The sequence below is a fragment of the Equus asinus genome, chromosome 26 (genome assembly GCF_041296235.1).
Source record: "Equus asinus isolate D_3611 breed Donkey chromosome 26, EquAss-T2T_v2, whole genome shotgun sequence".
Classification (NCBI taxonomy): Eukaryota; Metazoa; Chordata; class Mammalia; order Perissodactyla; family Equidae; genus Equus; species Equus asinus.
This window is the reverse complement of record NC_091815.1, coordinates 37,193,890-37,215,471: the sequence shown is the minus strand read 5'-3', so window position 1 is coordinate 37,215,471 and position 21,582 is coordinate 37,193,890. Positions and strand designations below refer to the sequence as shown.

Here is a 21,582-nt window from a genome sequence, read left to right as displayed (position 1 = left end):
GTAGGGGTCATGTTGAAATCTCCATACGATTGGAAATTATAAGGCAGAAAACATATGGTATCTGTGCCCAGTGCTCTTGGCATTTCTGCACTCAATCCCAATATCTCCACCACTTCCCTCACACACTTCTGACATAAAGTAAAACCGAACTTTAAAGAAGGCGTAACATAGAGGCCCTCAGAAATGTGTTCAGATTCTCCCAGGGCCCCAAAGCAAGGAAAGGGCAGCCACATCATGCAGTCCTTCAGAGTTCAAGGAGGGGACTTGGCCTCTCACTGTCAATGTGATGGATGATCACTGGAGCGGAAGGAGAATCCTTTGAGTATTTAGGGCCATGACAAGAATTAGGCAGGAGATGTCCCTCTATGACAGCAATGGAAATAAACCTAGGATTCTCAAAAATATTTTCTATTGAAGTAGAGGTTCCCAAACCACGCTTTAAGATCTGGTCTCCTTCTTGACCTTTGCACCTTTCACCTGTATCATCTGCTTCATCCTTTCCCACCTACCTGGGTGTATGGCTATTTTCTTCTGTCTCTTCACCAACCAGGGATCTTTCTTCTGCTCCAAAAAAGTGACCAGCTCTGGCTTAGAGGCAATTAGACCTGGTCATTAGAAAAAAGAAACATAGGTTTGCTGGAGATTTTCCAATTCCCAATCCAGTATTGTGCTCAAGTGAGAAGGGAAGACACTGAAGAATACTAGAATATTCTAGAAAATAATTTCCCAAATTACATTTTTCTGACATCACCTTTACCACAGTACACAATACGTAAAATTTATTACAATTTTCACATCCTGAGTTCTGCTTCCAAATACTGAGTCAAAAATAAAGGTTGAAATTGGATTTTAAAATAAGAAAAACACTGCTTTCTAACACTGAGTTTATATAGTTATCAATAACATAGATTGAAGAATACAGGTCAACTCAAGAAAGGGGATGGTTAACATCACATTGAAACATCATGAAGCCTTTGTTTTCTACACAAACATCCCCCCATTATTTTCCATGAAAGCAGTGATGGAAGCTGTATCTTAGTCAGCCAAAGCTCAAAGGAAATACCCTACAAAGAAAGAAATCAAAACTCTGAGAGTGGATTATGAATTCTGGATGGTTATTATCCTCACCCAGGGAGAGCAGGTTCCTGCAGTTCTCCAGCATCACGTCCCTGTACAAGGCCCTCTGAGCGGGGTCCAGGCTTTCCCACTCCTCCTGAGAGAATTCAATGGCCACGTCCCTGAAGGTCAGCAGTTCCTGAAATGGAAAACACGCACACACACACATTTATTACATGGCTTTGGGCAGAGTTCATAGCTTGACCCAATAGGAAATGAGAGAATAAGGATTCAATTCTGACTTAGGAGAGTGATCTGAAAAATGCAATTGATAGTTTTTAACAAAGTAATGTTGGATAATATGATTTCTAACTGTGAGCAAAGAGGATGACGTATGATCCACAAAGCCACTTTAGAGACTACACTCCTGTGGTAAATTATAAAATTAAGGCATCAGCACAGGCATTTGTATTTTTGAGTGCTGTATTTATATCACGTAGGATAAGTTGTGAATATTTCTCACATGGAACACTGATAGTGAGTTAGAAGTATACTTCTCAAATTTTGACTGTTCCTCAATGAACGGGAGTTTTTTTTTCTTTTCTTTTTTTTTTTTTTTGAGGAAGATCAGCTCTGAGCTAACATCTGCTGCCGATCCTCCTCTTTTTGCTGAGGAAGACTGGCCCTGAGCTAACATCCGTGCCCATCTTCCTCTACTTTATATGTGGGACGCCTACCACAGCATGGCTTGATGAGCGGTGCCATGTCCGCACCCGGGATCTGAACCAGCGGACCCCGGGCTGCCAAAACGGAACGTGTGAACTCAACCGCTGTGCCACTGGGCCGGCCCCAACAGGAGATTTCTTAAAATGCAAATTCAGAATCCGGAGTTCTGGGATGTGACATGGGTTTCCTCATTTTTAATAATCTCATTTTTAACATTTGAGGGCAAAGTCGTTGTCACAAGGGCCACACATTGGAATAGCACAGAGGTAGAACAAGAAGCGAAGAATTTATGGATGACATTGAATTGAAAGAGTGGTGGAAATTGTAGGTTCTGTTACCATAATAAGTGTGGCAACAACAAACCTTTTTGAAAATCTACAATGTGCTAGATATCGTTGTAGCAGTATGTTATGTATCATCACAAGAACCACATAAATAATCTTCGAACAATAATGTTCTTCTTTTTGGAGAACGTCTTGTCAAATATCCGTTAAATGGTAGAGTCTGTCTGGGCTGTACTAAAATTTAATTTGAACTAGAATTTATTTCAACAAAACAGTCCAATGCACAGAGACAACTCTAATGTGTGTTTCCAGTGATTCTGTAACATAGAAGAGTAATAGAAACGTGTTAAAAAGGAAACAAAAAGAGGGGATCAAATAATGTGAGCATTTTATGCTCATGGGCACGCATACAAATGGGAACTACGGACACACTGAAAGTGATGGAGAAGAAAATCTTTGTTCAATGAAATCAAGATTATCCTCACTTGTATAAGTTCTATAAACCGATGTGTATTTTTTAAATGCATTAAGGAGACAACACAGAATGACACAAAGTAAGTTAGAGCTATTTTGGCTGTCTTATCACTCAAAATTTGCTTTTCATTTGTGTTGAGCTCTATTTTAGAAATTTAACACACTTGAACACAAATTACCATGATTCTTAAAATTTCTTTGAAAATAAAAACAGCTTATAAAGCAGAACACGTTTGTGACATGAATGTGAAATGAACTGGACTCCTAGAGAAGTGAGGTCTCATTGATTGTAACCTATCCTTACAAAAGCAAGTGTCTTCAGTAACCAAAGGCGAGAGCTTTCTTTTTTCAAAGCTAACTGAGCTAAGAAGCTAAGAAGAGACACTAAGAAGAAAAGGGAGTTTACAGATTAAACGTCATGGTTTATGCACATCTCTTGAAAAACCCCTCCAAGATCCTTACTGATGATAAAGGGAAAATATTAACTTTAATAAGGCAGAAATCTGGCAGAGAGAACCAAAACCAAGTGAAAATCAGGTGAAATGGGACAAACTGAAATCAGGTGACTGAAGCACACAGGACACATCATTACTGCTGTGATATTTTTGGCAAAAATAAGTAAGGAAATCATAATCTAAATTTGATTATGAAAAACCATCCCTTTTTTTTTGCAAATTTCAATCCACATGCAGCTCTCATGTTTTGTGACTCTAATAGCGCATTTAAATAGTAAGAGTTTCTAACCAATAGAGTAAGCAATTCTCTTCTAATTACTCTTTAAGAAGTTTGAGTTTTCCTGGGACACTAATGCCACCCTATTTAAAAGTGCATTTTGTTAATACTGTTCTACAAAGCTTATGTTGCATCCATATAGAAACTAAAACCTACATTTTCCCCTCTTTCACTGATATCTGAGCATCTGAACCCACCCCAATGGAATCTTGGGTATCAACACATTCCCACATGGATCTGTTACAAAGAAATATTTTCCTTAGTTAAAAGTCATTAATTCATTGTGAGAATTCTTCATGCTATATAGGGAGTTTGGATGCAAAGTATGAAGAAACGGGAGAGGTAGAGAGTAGGGGAGAACAATTCTAAAGAGTAGACCTTGACTATCATAAGAAGAGAAGGAAAAACTAAGTAGTTGGAAACAACCTCCCTGGGCAGAAACAGCAGAAGTAGTGAACTGAAAGTCTGCAGGTTCTAAACGCATGGCATTTCAGGAGAAGTGGACACAGCCACTGGCCGGGGATAGGACATTTACCTGAGAACCTGCCATCTCGTCCTCTTCCTCCTCCTGCTCTGGATTGTCTTCTCAGCTGATATTATGTTGAGGAATCACATCTGTGTCTTGAAAATATGCCTTCAAGGGTAAGCGCAGCCCTTTCATCTGCCCACACCCACAGCCAGAAGGGACTTGAAATGCTGAAAAGGCCACCCTTTCCCATCTTTGGTCACAGGAGAAATTCAAGAAAAATTAGTTCCTACAGGTAGACTAAACTGTGAGGTTTTCTATCCTATCTTCACTTGCTCTTCTCCTCAAACTGATGTCCAAAAATTCTGCTACAGATGGGGAATGTGGGCTGCACTGACCTCTGCTTCTAAATTCTTGTAGAGCAGACTCTTTTATCTCCCCTAGAACCGAATCCTGGGCTCAACTCTCACAAATACACACAGAAGACCTCATGCTTAATGCTGGCCTCACCTGGATCACTTAATTAAAACAATACTGACGCTCCCACCAAGGACAACAGACAGACCGTGGGGGAGGCCACAGGTGATGTTACTTCTTAACACTCCACATGTGATCCCAATGGAAAACCAGATAGGAACCAAATGGCTAAGCATTTCTTCTTATGTTTTTAAGTGCATACAGATCCCTTAGGGATGAGGACCCTATTCTAAGAAGTTATGAATCTGCAGGTTTGCAGTGGGACCCATGCAATGGCATCATGAACAAGTTCCCTGCTGCTGGTGACGCTCCTCTCCAGACTGGTTTTCAGTAGCACTGAGCTAGAGATATCAACACAGCACACCTGAGACCTCTGAGTAGTGTGAGTGTTTGGGGCAGGAATCTACAAAAGCTACGGGCCACTTGGGCCAGATTCTTTGGGGCTGAGCTCTTCCAGGAATGGGCTTGGCCACATGCTTACCCAGTGCACTTGCCTGGGGTGTAGAAGGCCTGGTGGGGATCATGAGGTGGCATCAGGGTTGTGTGAGGAGTCTGCCTTCAGTATTTTTCTGAAAGCTCTCCTGAGTCCTCAGACCCTTTTAGCCCACTCTCTTTCCGGGTGGCATGCAGATTCACAGGACAATCCAGCATGTGATGGCCCATCCCAGTTTTGTTTGAAATAGACCAAAAGTAGCGATGGAGGACTGATTAGCAGTTTGTGGTGGGAATTGATAAAAACTTTTGAAAATTATGCCATAATTTCACATTTAATAATATGCAAAGTAATTCATGGTGTATGTTAAGTAGTACAGATAACTGAATTAACAGATCAGATTTTCTTCCTCTGTTGCTTGTCTGTGCGTGTTCATGTTTTATAAATTTTGGTACCACAGTTTGTTCTTCACCCCCGAGCTCAGGTATTATATTTTCTTAATTGGGGAATTTATTTGGGTAATATGACAAATCAGATACAAAAGGACAGTAATATATAATAATCTTTTACATATTAATCAGAAACATATAAACAGTTTAATATAGTACTGCATTCTGAGCCAGGGGAAGGTAAGCCAATGAAATAAAACTGGAAGGAGAGAGAAATGAAGTGATACAGAATGGACATTCTGTGGTGAAATCAGGGCACTTTGGAACTTAGAATGGAGAAGCTGAGTTTGGGTGGCACATCTGACCACATGCAGCACACACGGCCCTCACTTTTCCCCGGCTATGCGGGACTTCTTGAGCCGACACACTTCCTCAGCAACAGAATTTTTGTTTTCCTCGTTCCCCCTGAGTATAATGGTCCTCCACTGTTCTTACATCCTCCATTGTTTGCCTCGATTATAATGCCCTGAAGTGTTTTTTTTTTTTTCATGTTAGACATCTTTAAAATAGTTGGATCCTTATGATTTATTTGCTTCTTTCTTTACTTGCTTTCTCTGTCTCCCACAGGCCTATGAGCTCAGGAAAAGCATGGATCTTCTCTCTCTTATTCACAGTATATACTCACATCAGAGCAGAAATCTTTAAAGCACATTGACTAAGGTAAATCTTAAGAAAAACATATCATTTTTCAAATATTCTTTGAGAGCACTGAATCTTTTCAAACATCTCACATAAGTGTTTCATGTTCCATACCCCAAAGTATATTTCTAGAAACCTTTTTTAAAGAATATTTTCAGGTTCGCAGCAAAATTGAGAGTGCGGTACAGAGACATCTCGGATACTTCCTGCTCCCACACATGCACACCCTTCTCTGTTGTCAGCATCCCCCACCAGAGTGGTACCTCTGTTACCATTGATGACTCTACATTAACACGTCACAAATACTCCAAGTCCACAGTTTACCTTATGGTTGACTCTTAGGGATGTATATCCCATGGGTTTGAACAAATGGATAATGACATGTATCCATCATCTTAGTGTCATAGATCATTTTCAGAGTCCTGAAAATCCCCTAGGCTCAGGCTATCCACTCCCCCTCCTCCACCAACCCCGGCAACCCAGATCTTTTTACTGTCTTATACATATGGCTTTACCAGAATATTATATAGTTGGAATCATACAACATAAAGACTTTCATGTTGGCTTCTTTCACTTAGTAATGTGCATATAAGGATTCTCCAAGTATTTTCATGGCTTGATAGCTTAACTTTTTTGTGCCAAATAGTACTCAGATTCTGGAATGTCTGAAATTTCCTGTGTACTTATGACCTCTGTACATGTCCTTAGTTGTTTTTTAATACATACCATAATACATACTGAGAATTTTTATCAAGAATGAGTTTTGTGTTTTACAAAAGTTACTTTTGCATCTTCTGATATGATCATATGATTTTTCTTCTTTAGGCTTTTGTGGTGGATATGACTATTTGATTTTAAGTGTTAAAACAGTCTTGCATCCCTGGGATAAATCTCACTTGGTCATGGTGTACAATCCTTTTAATACAATGGTGGATTTAATTTGCTAATATTTTGTTGAGAATTTTTGCATCTATGTTCCTTAGATATACTGGTCTGCAGTTTTCTTTATTAGTAATGTTTTTGTCTTGTCTAGGTTTGGATATTGTGGTTTTGGTGTCAGACATTGATTTGGGAATTCTCAGTCATTATTATTTCAAATATTTTCCATTCCTTTCTCTCTTTATTCTCCTTCTGGACTATCCATTACACATAGGTCACTCATTTATTAGTTGTCCCAAAGTCCCTTGGATATTTCGTTCTGTTTCTTTTTTTTTTCCAGCCCTATTTCTCTTTATTTTTTAGCTTTGGAGGTTTCTATTGATATGTCTTCAAGCTTAGAGATATTTTTCCTGCAATTTCCAGTCTGCTGATAAGCCTATCAAGCACATTCTTCATTCTGTTACTTAATTTTTTTTTATATCTCTAGCATTTCTTTTTGGGTCTTTATTAATATTTACATCTCTCTTCTTACATTGCCTATATTTTCTTGCATGCTCTTTATCCATCAGAGCTTTTAGCATATTAATCATAGTTGTCTTAAATTCCTGGATAAGAATTTTCCAACTTTTTAAGTTTTGCTTCCCTTTTGATTACTAATTCCATAGTCACATTGTTTCTCTCTTCTTCTTTTTCTGCTATAAGTATTCAAGTGAAATCAGGCTGCCTCTTCAACATGACTTTTAGGCATTTCCCCAGCCAAAGATCCAATTACATTGCTTACTAGGTGTATCCTGCACAAAACACTAAGACAGGAGCACAATTCAGCAACGCTCTCTGCCACATTATAACAATGATCACCTTTTCTCAAGTTTCCGATAACATTTCTCATTTCTCTCTGAGACTGCACAAGAATGGCCTTTAGAGTCCATATTTCTACCCCATTCTGCTCATGACCACGTACATATTTCCTAAGCATGAGGTTCTCTCTACGGTCTCGTCTCTTCCTTCTGACTTCTCACCAGCATCACCCTTCACAGATCTTTCATGGTGATGTAGGACTTTTCCTCATGCACTTCCAAACACTTTCAGAGTCTATCCATTGTTCAGTTCCGCTGTTCAGTACCACTTCCACATTTTTATGTTTCTTTACAAGTGTACCTGTACCTCTCAGTATCAATTTGTGACTTAGTTTTTTGGGTGGCTGCTAAAATAAACTATCAGAGACTGGGTAGTTTATAACGACAGATTTTATTTTCTCATCATGGCAGAGCCTGGGAAGTCCAAGATCAAGGCACCAGCAGATTGTGTCTGGTAAGAGCCCACTTCCTGGTTCATAGTCAGAGGCTCCTGGTTATGTACTCAAACAATGGGTCAAACAAAGGAGCTCTATGGGGATACTTTTATGAGGCCACAATTTCAGTTTATAAGGTCCCCGCCCTCATGACCGAATCACCTTCCAAATGTCCCCACTCCTAATACTATCAATATGGGACTTAGGTTTCAACATATGAAAATTGGATGGACATAAATATTCAGACCATGGCAGGGAGCAAACAGAAGATTACTTTTACTTTACTGCTGGAAGATTTCAACATGTAAGTTGGCTTGCATCATCCCAATAAACCTTAATTGGTAAGCAGAACTTTCGATGTTTTCATGTTTTATGAGCTACCTTTACTGTCAGACATGTGATAACACTTCTGAAGTAGGGATACTAAGACCAAGCCTTTTGAATTGCCAACAAGAAGAACATCATCTACACGTCAAAACTTTGGACATCAAAAGATAGAGGCACTCAGCCTAAATCCTCGAGCACCCACTGCTGGCAGATGTCAGGAGAGTTGGTCTCACTAATACTCCTTTACCTGCAGTTCTCCCTGGTGGGGATAAGTCCCTCTAAAACTTATAAGGCAAGCAAGTACAGTATATAACACATCATTTCTTACTAAAGATTTTGGAGGAGCAGAAACAACAGGATGTTGAGTTCACCCAAAGTGTTGTATCTTCATTGTGATGGTACATTCCTTTCCCAGTGTACAATATTCCCAAACACTATCCCTTATATGTGGGTTCTATTTTCCAAGGGAACACCAAGGATTTTACCATCTGAAGGAGTCAGGTGCTCTAGCAATATTATACCATCCCCTGGCAAGTAGGTAGGAGAATTCAAGGGGCTGTGGGAGGATACCGTGTGGAGCTTCTTAACATAATAGAGAGAATTCATTCCCTTTTGGCTCTTCTTCCTAAGACTCCTGCTGCTTTTTTTCGTAGCTGTCAGCATTTAGAGAGTGAGTAAGCTCAGGAGCTTCTCTCTTTTTGCCCATGAATGCAACCATGCCTAACCCTATAGACATTGATGCTTCCAGACTTTCCTGTACCTACTGTCCCCTCCATCCACGGCATCAGATAGAATAGTATGATGATGTGTGTACCTGTGCACAACATGCTATAAATGTTTCAGCTCTTCCCTTGCCCCAAATTTCCGAGAATTTATTTGGCTTTTTATTTAATGCTACTGAAGTCAGTGGATAAGCAGAAGGAGGGATCAGGACGCATCAAGGAAGAGAGTGACTGCACACAAAGTACCAGTGAGGTTCATTTCTGTTTAGTTCCAAGCAGCTTACAGACTATTTGCAGCTGAACTAATGACACTAAAAATGACATTGTTTTTGTAGTACAATATTTTATGCCATTGACTCTCTTTAAATATTCCTAATCTAGACAGAAGGATTCTGACCAATTCACAAAAGGGGATGGTTAAGGTCAAGACGAAACATCATGAAGATTTTCTCCTTTAAGCCAACCAACCTCCTTTATTTCCTTTAAAGCAGGGATAAGAAATTCACTCATGCACAGCAGAAACTCCGAAAAGACATTCTACAGATAAAACAATCTAAACCCTAAGCGTGGATTATAAATTCTGGAAGTTATCTTCCCCCAAGGAGACCAGGTTCCTGTAGATGTCTAACGTCATATCCCTGTACAGTTCCCACTGAACAAGGTCCAGGTGTTCCCACACATTGTGAGAAAAATCTATGGCAACATCCTGAATGTCAACAGACCCTGAAATAAATAACAGCTTTGTCAAGTGGGTATGAACAGAGTTTATTATCTGACCAAAGGTGAAAACAGAGATTTAAGAGAACTGGTTTGGACTTAGGTGAGTGATCTGAAATAAACAATTACATAATTTTCAAATAACATAGACCCAGAAAACTACTATGGATAATACACTTTAGGGAAGACAAAACATGTGATTAAGTCATCAACACAGTCATATATAAATATATGTAAATACGTATATTTGAGAGTGATATACATCATATGTTGCATTTATATCTTGTGGGAAACTCATTGTGAGTTGAAAGTACATTTTTTTCTCAAAATTTAACGTGTACAATAATAATCCGGAGATCATGTTACAATGGAGATTCTAATTGAGGAGTTCTGGGATGGGACCGGAGTTTCTGCATTTCTGTGAAGCTCTCCCCTTATGCTAATCCTCAGGTCCAAGGGCCACATTTTTTTTTTTTTTTTAAAGATTTTATTTTTTCCTTTTTCTCCCCAAAGCCCCCCGGTACATAGTTGTGTATTCTTCGTTGTGGGTTCCTCTAGTTGTGGCATGTGGGACGCTGCCTCAGCGTGGTCTGACGAGCAGTGCCATGTCCGCGCCCAGGATTCGAACCGACGAAACACTGGGCCGCCTGCAGCGGAGCGCGCGAACTTAACCACTCGGCCACGGGGCCAGCCCCTAAGGGCCACATTTTTTAAGAGCAAACAGGCAGAACCCAAGGGGAAGAACTCATGAAGGCTCTGAACTGAGAGTCTCACGGCAATTGTAGGTTCTCATCTAACAGCAACAATGACGGAACAATCCTTTCTGAGCATTTACTATATACTAAATATCATCCTATGAGTTTTTAATAAATTAATGCATAAAACCACACATAACATAGTCCATGAGAGCAATAACCTTATTTACCTTTTATAAGAATATTGGCCCAATATTCAGTAAATGATAGAGCCTGGCATTTAACCTAGTTTCTCTGACCTAGAATTTATCTAAAAGGAAGACACACACAAGGTCCATATATAGAGACAATCCTAAAATAATCATCACAGCAGAATTTGCTACTGAGAAGAGTAATGGAAACAATTTAAGGAGCTACCACTCCAGTTTGATCTAATAAGTTTTACATTTTAAGCACACACCCATATATTGAAAAAGTAACTATACCTGTTAAAAGTGACACGGTGGAAAAAATTTAATGTTATTGAAATGAAGAAATATTTTCAACTGCAAAACCTTATAAATATATTTGTGGATGAAGTGTTTTATGTCTTTTAAAAACACTAAGAAGACAAACACACAATGACTAATAGAAGAGTTTTTGTTTGTGATTGTGTACTTCACCGACAATTTTTATTTCATCTATCATTTGTGTTGAGTTATATTTTATAATTTTAACACATTGGAACATATGTTAATTACAGGATTATTTTCTTCTTCCAAAAATAAGCAAAGTCATAATGAAGAGTATGTCTGACGTGACTGCAATAAAATGAAAACTTACAGAACTTAGGCTTAACTCATGTAGAACCTCCACACGCAAAAGCCAATACCTCTCATAAACAAGAGTAAGAACCTATATTTTTCAAAGCAAACTACAAGTAGCGACAAACTCATCACAAAGGGAGTTTCCAAATTAAATGCCATGGTTTACGCACGTCACTTACTAAATCTCCCCAAAACTTTTATTAATAATTGGAAAAAATATTAACGATATAGAGGAGAAATCTGGCAGAGAGTACCTGAACCAAGAGAATGAAGTTAACATCAGCTGCAACGGGAAAAATTGATATCAGGTGCCTGAAGCATGCCAAAGGACACATCACCACTCCTGTGTTATTGTTGGCCAACAAAAAAGAAAGTAAATCATAACTTGAATCTAACCATAAGAAAACAGCAGCTTATGAAAATCTTAAGCCATATATAGCTCCAGTGTCCCATAATCTTTAGTGTGTTTTAAATAGTAAGTCTCTGTAGCATTCTAGTGAGCAAGGCTCTCTTCCTTTTTCAGAAATTTCTCAGTAATTCTGGGCCACACAGTCATCTTGTGTATTTGTGCATTTTCTTAATCTGAGTCTACAACAGAGCTGATGGAGCATCCAGATAGGATGTGAACATAAGATGTTTCTCCTTCACTGATATCCAAGGTCTTGACCCCAAAGACAATGGGAATCTTGAACATTAATGCCTCTCCCTCTTCATCTGTCACACTGGGAACATTTTCAATGGATGCAGGGCATTAAGTCATGGTGAGAATTGTTCATGTCATATAGGAAGCCACAATGGTGAGAATGGAGAGAAGGATCTGGCATATAGGAAAGACGTATTCTAAGGAGCTAACCTTGATTGTCATAGAAGAAAATAGGAGAAAAAAGTACTTGAAAAATTTGTTAAGTAGGATCATCAGAAGGAGAGATTTAAGGTTTACAATTTCTAAATACATGTCATTTCAGGAGGAAAAGAGGATGCCACCCCTGACCTGGGGCATGACTCTTACCTGAGAAGCTGCCATTTTCTCCTCTTCTTTTTCCTGCTCTGGGTTTCTTTCTTGGACTATATTATGCTGGGAAATCACATCAGCACCTGGAGAATATATTCTCAAAAGCACCAGCAGAGGCTCTTCACCAGCTGTCGCCATATCCACAGCCGAAGGACCTTGAAATGCAGGAAGTCCGCACTCTCCTCTCCTTTGTTTCAAGAAAGATTCAGGAACAATGAGCTCCAACATGGTGACCAATGCGTGATTTCTCCTTCCGTGTCTTTGGGGACCCTCCCCTCCCACAGATGTCCACTAATTGTATTACAGCATGGGCAATGTGGGTTACACTGACTTGCTTCTACTAAACACACAGAAAGCAGACACTGTTTCCACCCCTTGGACCAAAGCCTGCACTCCACTCTCACAAATTACCGGGAAGCCCTCATGCTTAACCTTAGCCTCATTTAACAATCAGCTGGTGAACTTAATTAAAACAACAATGGTTCTCCTACCCAAATGGAATCTGGGAGGAAGGACACAGGTGATGATCATTCATAACTCCATATGTGATCCTAATGAGACCCCTGGGTTGAGAAACAGTTAATATAAGTCTTGCTTCTCCAGCTTCAATATGCATACAGAGCTGGGAAAAGATGAATAGTATATCACGATTATATAGTATTTGCACCATACAGACAAAAGAATGTCAATGACATTTAATATTGATAAAGTCAGCACTGTAATCTGTATGGCTTGTTTGCAATGGTGTTACTATTGTGCTACACTCTCATAGCTACCTGGCTGTGTTCTTTAAATAATCCATATATATGTATATAAAGATATATATATGCATACAAAATTGTAAATACATACATATGTGTAGATTTGACTTGATTAATTTATGTTTGTGCTATTCTATTTTATGTAGATATTTATTATATAGACAAATATCACTTGTCAATGAAGATCCGAGTGTTAGCGGCTGGCCCCGTGCCCAGCGGTTAAGTTTATGTGATCCACTTTGGCGGCCTGGGGTTCACCGGATTGGATCCTGGGCATGGACCTACACACCACTCATCATGCCATGCTGTGGTAGCTTCCCACGTAGATGAACTAGAATTTCTTACAACCAGGATATACAACTATGTACTGGGGCTTTGTGGAGAAAAAAAAATAAGGAAGATTGGCAACAGATGTTAGCTCAGGGCCAATCTTCCTCAAAAAGAAAATGTAAATAGAACCTTTAAAAAAGAAGATTCAAGGGTCTTAATAAAATGTAGATGTGCTGAATAATTTTCCTTAACCAAATTGGGCTTACAGAATATGGATCAATATTTGGATAGCAATTCTATCCCTTTTTTGTCGATGAAACTAACCAGAGAAAATATGTATAATATTAGTTTTGCGCTAAGCTATGATATATAATGTTTAAATGGGATAAAATATTTTATAGTAGAAACTAATCACTAGAGAATATACAATTACATGTTTATTTAGAAAAAATAACTGAATATAACAAGTGATTTGGGAACGATAATAAAATACAGGACAATAATAAACAATGGAAGTAACACATTACATTTTGTACATTGACTAAATTGAAATGGGATAAACATGAGAATGACCCTGAAATTAACATTAGAGATTTTTTAACTGGACAGACATTACAAGACATTTTTAAGCCTGAAAAGTGCTGAAGTTCTTAATTTTTCTCCAGTCCATCCAGATGTCTCCTTCCCTAACTTTGCAAAGGGAGATTGTCCCACCTTGAGCAACAGACTACAGATGTTCTCAGGAGAGACATAACTACCATCTCCAATAACACATCAAGTCCAATAAGAGGAAAAGAATTACATTTCAGCAATGGCCAGTCAGTCACATTGTGTACACAGAGAGATGAATGATTCAGTTGTCTTCATCAAACTCGTTATCACATGCACAGGAATTTTGTGAAATAACTATAATAATCATGCAAGTTTCTCTGTGATTTCTGTAGAGCAGATTGAATAGCAGATTAATTTTGAATTACAGCCTTAAGGATCATAAAAATCAGACATCATTACTAATTGGAATAAACTCCAACAATCATCATCAAGAAAGGTTATATTAAAATATGCACACACAAATGCACACTTACCCCACACAAATATGCATGATCACAACATATGCACACATGTAAGGACATACAGGCACACATATACACACCTACACAAAACACAGAATTTAGTATATAAAAGAAAAAATTTAGAGTATAAAAAAAGTAAAGTTTAAAAATCTAATTATATTAGAAAAGAGCATTATATGTTTGTAAAATGATGTTATAATGAAGATACTAAATGTAATAAAACTACATAAAACACCTATACACTGAATACCTTAAACAATGTTCATTGCTACTGTAAAAGAAAATGATTTTATTAATAAAAATGAGGTACTATACACTAATGTTTTATTTCAATATTTACATTTTACAGAAATGTAAAGGCATGAGTTAATTAAATAGTATGAACAACTGATTAACAAATATGTATTTTGATATATATATATCGTGTAATTTTACTCACACTGTAAAACATTTCATAGCAAAATCTATCATGCCACATAATGCTGTATCTTGTGTAAAATGTATAGCATATTTATATTTTTATGATGTGAAAACATTAAATGAAAGGAAGCTAAAACTACACCTTAATAAGTTAACAATTAATTCAACTGCCCCAACTCCTTCGTGTATTGACTGGGCTTAGTGAGTCCTGTCCAAATAAGAGAGGACGGTAATGGACACATAGTAACTTCATTGTGGAGACCTGGAAAACACTACCTTCACTAACTGATCAAGGTTAACTCTCCAGTGATGTCATATTAACTGCATGAATCCTCTGATACATGACTTGATGACGTGAGATATTCTTATAAAAACCTATAAACCTACTCTAATCATGAGAAAAATATCAGATAAACCCAACTTTAGAGATATTCTAAAAAGTGCCTGACAAGTCTTCAAACCTGCCAAGGTGATGAAAACTTAGGAAACACCGAGAAACTGACATAAAGCAGAAGAGACTGGGGGTGGGGCAGTATGACTAAATACAGTATAAGGTATTCTGCAATGGATCCTGGAAGGAAAAAAAAGACATTAGTGTTAAAACTGGTGAAATGGAAGTCTGAGGTTTGGTTAAAAGTCATGTGCCAATGTTGTTTTTTTAGTTTTGTCAAATCTACCGTGGTGATTATGATGTTGACATCAGATAAAATGGATGAAGGGCATATGGAAACTCTATTATCTCTCTTCACTGCAAGTCTGAATTTATTCCAAAATAATATTTACATTAAAAATTTGAATTGTTTATAATTTGATCATAGAGAGTTACATTAAATTATTTAATATGTTTGATTTAATATACACTTTTTTTCAATGTGTCCACTGTGATCCCTTGGTGACTTCAAAAGCAATAAAATTCATTTCACAACAGATTCATGCCTTTTGCCTACAAATTGCTGCTTCTCTACTGCTCCAAGCTTGATGAAAGACTTCTCCACAAAATTGCTTCTTAAATTGGAAATATAGGAGACTACTTTAAGCCTGTTTCTTGTTAACAGAGCCAAGTGGCATCAAGACATAACAGGGACCAATCTGCCTTCTAAAGATCACCAAAGCCATTCACTGTGATGCCAGGAATGAAATGTCTGTTTAATGTTTGCTTCCCACCTGCACTCTTTTTAAACATCAGCCGACACATCTTCTTGTGTTTTCCTACGTCTCCTGCATTTCATTACTCCAGTGTTTACCTGAAGATATTTTAATATGCTAATCTTTCTCCATGAGCATTTTCATATTTCAAGTGATCACCACATCTCTTCGGATGTAAGGTATAATATTCACAATTTGGCCTCTAATACCTATAGTAACTAAAATCTAAATTTCCTTTCAGGTTTACTCCCAGAAAACTTGCATTATAATCCAGGGCCACTGTCTCCCACACAAGTTCATGAAGGAACAGAACACAGGCCAATTATGTTTATGAAACTCTCCTCAAAATCTCATGCCCAGTTAAATATTGGGAAAAATAATATCTCATAATAAAAGACGCACGCTCAAAGACATTTCCAGTATCTCTGCATTATTGTAGGACTAACTCTTTTTATTACTGATTAGACTCCAATCTTCTCTACTACAACCAGTAATAAAATACAGTTATATGGATACTTATATAATAATTATACAAGATTTCATTTACTATGACTATTATTATTTACTACTTAATTCTAGAGCAGGTTCTGTGCCTTCTTTTACAACTCTGCCTGCAATGAGACTGGCTTGTGATTGTGTGTGAGATTCTGCTGAGGTTGAGTAAATCAATGACTGAACATAGTGAACAACACACAGTTTATATTTTTCTGATGAGATGAGGTAATGGTGTATTTCTTCCAGCGCATGCACAGAAGTGCCCCGATGCACAGGGGTTACAACTCAAGAGAATATAGGAGCTGGTAGTTGGGAAACAAGAATTGATGAAGGCGGAGATGTTCACCAGCCACCTACTGCTCTGACCAGAAAGAGAAAAATAAATGTAAAAGATGGAGGAGAGAGTATAAAAAGATACAAAGGTGCTCACCAGGACAAGGATGGTTTGGGTAGCTCTGGTCTCAGGGGAGAATCTAGGTGAGATATTATTCCCATGAATGTGTTGGACCCTCTGCTTGTGCCTGCACAGAAGGAAAACCATGGAGAAACTGGCCCAGGTCATGAGTCCCAAACAAAAAACATCAGGGGTGGATATGAATACTGCATTCAGTAAGTGTTTGCTTTTGTCATGAAGGGTAGCTGAACAGTATTTAAAATCTATAGTTGTGATGTTTTTGTTACTCCATTTTTCAGTCACATGCATAGGCACTTGGATATTTACCAGCATGTTCAGGATCCAGCAGAGAATACTGGAAGGACCAATGTACTTTAAGGCTTTTACTTTAAGCTCTGCCAACCTGGAGTTCCTGGGACTGATGGTGATGGCCTGGAAGACACTCAAAAGACACGTGGTCCCAATGGACACACCTCTGGCCACTCTGTGAACATAGAAAACAACTTTGCATCCGAAATCATTGAGAAAATGTTTCAACCCAAAAGCTGCCATTGTGTCTGGGATTCCTCTTGAGAGAATGACCAAGGAGTTGGCTACAGTCAAGTGCCTGAAAATCAAACCTATGGATCTTGATCTACCTGCATTGAAGAGGGATATATAATGACACAACAGTGAGAAATTTCCCAGGATTCCAATAAGAATCTGGACCAGGAAGATTATTCCAATTTTCAGATCCATGGAAGTTGTTTGGTTATTTTCCAGAGCTCAATATTCACATATGCAAATAAAGGATTCTGCATGGAGACATGAGTTGTGTGCTACTGTTTTCAGGGAAAATTAAATCCAAAAATCTCCACTTCCCCTGAGAACTTATTTCTAATATATGTTTTTCTTTTGTTAAGAGATTTTTCAAGTCTGATATATTTATATAGCACTTACAATGTATGTGTCACTCTTTTTAACACTTCATTTTTAACATATTTAATATTTATAACTCTCTGAGTTTGGACCTAAGATTATTCTCCTTTTACAGACAAGGAGAATTTAGCTGAAAAGAGGTTAAAGGACTCAATTAAATGTCAGTAGAGTCAGGACATGAACCTAGTGGCCTGGTTGCAATGACATTGGAATTTACCATTGTGCTATAGTCACTCACATCTTATGTAATTTAAATAATCCAAATATACTTATATATTGTTATACTTGAAACTTGTATTTTATACTTAATTGTACTAATTATTTTGATGATGTAGCCTATTGATTAATATCACTTTTGAATGAACATTCAAAGGTCTTAATAAAATGTAGATACACTAAATAATTTTCCATTTACAAACTGACTTTTCAAAATATGGGTCAATATGGGTATAGTAACAAAATGAATCATATCATTTATTTTTCCAATGACATCTACCACATAAAATATTGCATAATATGTTTCTTTTACCTAAGCAATTGAGTTTGAAATTTAAATAAGTAATAAAATGTTTGAGGGTAGAAACGAATCTTAATTTTATATAATAAAACATAAAACAAGTACACGAAGTGGAATTTGAGACATGAAATCTTGTGCACTGAATAAATTCAAATAGGAGAAACACAAGATGAGCCTGAAAATGAAAATACTATAAACTAAAGAAAATATCTGAAGGCACATTTGAGCCTGAAAAATGCTAGAGTTTGTTCTGCTGTCTGCCTCTCTCAAGTATGAAGTTAACTTTTCCATAAAGTGTCCTTCACTAACTTCGTGACAGAAACGTGTCCCATATGATCAACAGACTGCAAGTATTTTCAGAAGAGACATAATTAGCACCCCCATTAAACACATCAAACTTAAGTAACAGAAAAATAATTATGCTTCGATCACACTGTTTACACGGCGATGAGCTTACTCGCTATCGCATGCACGGAACTTTTACTGAAATGACCACACAAATCATGGAAGTTTCTCTGTGGTTTCTACAGAACAAATTAATTTCTGAATTATAATCTTAAGGATCATAAAAACCAGAGTCTATTAATGCTTGGAATAAATTCCCACAATTGTCATCAGCCAGGATTACATTAAAATACGTTAGGAGCAGTTACAGATTGGCATAGGGTCTCAGACCTCCAGTCTTTCCACAAGTTCAGCCTGTGTCTCAGGAATTATTATTCTTTCCTGTGTCACTTTATTACTGAACAGTTTCCAACCCAGAAGAATCCCTTCCCCAGATATAAGCATTTACCCAGAACCTAACATGCCTCAGTACCATTTATAATCTGTGTCTCAAAGTGAAATAAAAAATACTCACTCAACTCTTTTCTGCTGCCAGGACAGTGGACCTGGTGTGACAGTCATGACACTCTCTGCCTGTGTGAGAGGGAAGCAGCCAGACCCTAAGATATGGGTTTGTGATTTTGTGACCTCAGCTCTCCACAGAACAGCAATTAGCACTTCACCTGTGCTTTCAATGACAGTGCACGATTGGGCAGTTAAAATTAACCTTAAAAAACCTTCTCCCAGTCCCCAATTCCCAGAAACAATTATAAGTTTCTAGTGAGCATCTCCAAAGAGAGAGGGTGAGCATTTTGGAGAAACATTTAACTTTTTCATGATACCTGGAGGCAGACAGAGTCTCACCTGATAGAAATAGAAAAGGTTTGAGATCTGACACGAGAGAATTGCAGTGAGGCATATGTATTTAGTTGGACCCTGCACTTCCCTGAGAAGTTCACTGTTTTTAAAGTATAATTGCCTATTTATCCTCGGGCTCCTGAACTACAAAATAAGGTAGGATATGAGCAGAGACATGTAATGATACAAAGAGCCTGAGAAGGATTTTTCAAGAAAAGACGAATGAAAGGAATAATATGATGTAATAAACGTAGATTAGAAATCATTAGAGAAGATTTGTACAATTCAGTGCAAATTAATTTGAAAGTCTAGTTGACATGGATATATCAAGGAACATATATTTTATGACATTGACCCCAGAAGAAGTACAAATTCTGAACTGAATAACGTCCAGAGAAGAAATAGCAATATTTAGAAGGGAACCTCACACACAAAAAACAGCACCAGCTAATATGGTTTATTCATTGCATTCTCCTACTGTTAAATATTAGACAAACCCATGCTCTCTAGGCTATTCAAGAGTATTGAAGAATAATGCTTCCAAATAACTTCCCAAAATCTTAGAGATTGCCATAAATATTTGAAAAATCTCACATATATCTAGGAGTGATAAATTATTAAACATATACTATTATAAAATATTGGCAAAAATAAAAGATTTAGCATGATCAAGTTCAGCTTATACAAGGTATGCCGTGGTTTACTTGTAGGAAATACATAAATATAATTTATTTTCTTAATTAAGATAAGGGAAGGACATATGATCATGCTACTAGATGAAAACAAAGCTTCTTTACAAAATTCTACAGGTGGTGATGATAAAAATAAGACAATACTATACTACTGGGCACGTTCTCCACTTCATAAAATAAATGTCACTGAGCTAGACAACTGTTCACCTACGATGTAATCTACACAGATTTTGAAATATATTATGATGTACACCTAAAATTTATATAATGTTATAAACCAATGTTACCACAATAAAAATAAATAAAAATAAAAAAATAAGGATAAAAGTAAATAAATAAAAAACAACAAAAAGAAAACTGTTCACCTAACTATAGGGGTATAATACATTAGCTCCCATTAAATTCAGAGGGAATTTAGTAAGTAAATTAGTAAGTAAATAATAATAATTATTAGAATATATAATATTTATATAATATACATTTATATAATATATAAGTTTATATAATATATAAAGTATATATATGAATACATTAAAATTTTATATAATTTATATTGTTATAATAAGATAATTATGTTTCTTGTATATAAAATATGTTTATATATAATATATAGTAAATACATATTATTATATATGTACATAATGATGTAATTATATATGTATAAATATATATAAATAATAAATTTATATAATAATGAAAAATTAGTAAGTAAATAAAATAATACTCATTTTATTGTATTGTTAATTGAGATTTCTTTCTGTTACAATTTGTATCTGATTACAATTTAATTTATATAAATACCTGTCTACGTTAGGCTAATGCTGTATTCAGTTAGATTGCTCTCTTATCTTGATTTTTGTAATATGTTTCCATTCACTTTTGAGTTTCCAAGATATATATTCCTATGTTCTACAGAAATAATAGGAAATAAAATCAATATCTCAAGGAGATATCTACGCCTCCATGTTCACTGCAGCATTATTTACAATAGCCAAGACACGGAAACAACCTAAATGTCCATCAACAAATGAATGGGTAAAGAAATTGTTGTTAGGGGCCCTCCCGGTGGCACAGCAGTTAAGTTCTCATGATCCACTTCAGCAGCCCGGGGTTCGCCAGTTCAGATCCTGGGTGAGGACCTATGCACGGCTTGTAGGGTCATGCTGTGACAGGTGCCCCACATATGGAGTAGGGGAGGATAGGCACGGATGTTGGCTCAGGGCCAGTCTTCCTCAGCAAGAGGAGGAGGATTGGCGGCAGATGTTAGCTCTTCCTCAAAAGAAAAAAAGAAATGGTTTTTGTACTTATGAAATGGAATATTATTCAGCCATAAAAAAGGAAATCCTGCCATTTGTGTCAACATGGACTGATCTTGAGGGCATTACACTAAGTGAAATAAGTCAGAGAAAGACAAATAAAACAGCACAGCTGCTGTGAAAAACACTATGGCAGTCCCTCAAACAATTAAACTTAGAATTATCATATGATTCAGCAATTCCACTTCTGGGTATATTTCTAAAAGAATTGAA

General features: G+C 37.0%; 2 protein-coding genes across 2 annotated transcripts; both read right to left on the bottom strand.

Annotated features, from left to right (window-relative positions):
- Nucleotides 1-438: 438 nt before the first annotated feature.
- Nucleotides 439-3,822, bottom strand: LOC106822621 (KRAB domain-containing protein 5). The gene is made up of 3 exons (XM_070498764.1): nt 3,808-3,822; nt 1,129-1,255; nt 439-605 (listed from the first exon to the last, which is right to left on the bottom strand). The coding sequence occupies exons 1-3, from the start codon at nt 3,820-3,822 to the stop codon at nt 439-441; spliced, it is 309 nt and encodes a 102-aa protein (XP_070354865.1).
- An 11,466-nt stretch (nt 3,823-15,288) lies between these two features.
- On the bottom strand, nt 15,289-20,443 carry LOC106822663 (vomeronasal type-1 receptor 4-like). The gene has a single exon (XM_044759588.2). It carries the CDS (start codon nt 17,480-17,482, stop codon nt 16,553-16,555), a length of 930 nt encoding a protein of 309 aa, XP_044615523.1. The 5' UTR covers nt 17,483-20,443; the 3' UTR covers nt 15,289-16,552.
- Between the last annotated feature and the right edge of the window lie 1,139 nt (nt 20,444-21,582).

Bases quoted from the DNA above. Each gene is read 5' to 3' on its own strand.
- LOC106822621 (XM_070498764.1), bottom strand. The intron at 606-1,128 runs GTGAGGATAATA...TCTAATGACCAG, and splicing joins CAGGAACCTGCTCTCCCTGG to GTCTAATTGCCTCTAAGCCA.
- LOC106822663 (XM_044759588.2), bottom strand. From the start codon at position 17,482: ATGGATCTGAAAATTGGAATAATCTTCCTGGTCCAGATTCTTATTGGA.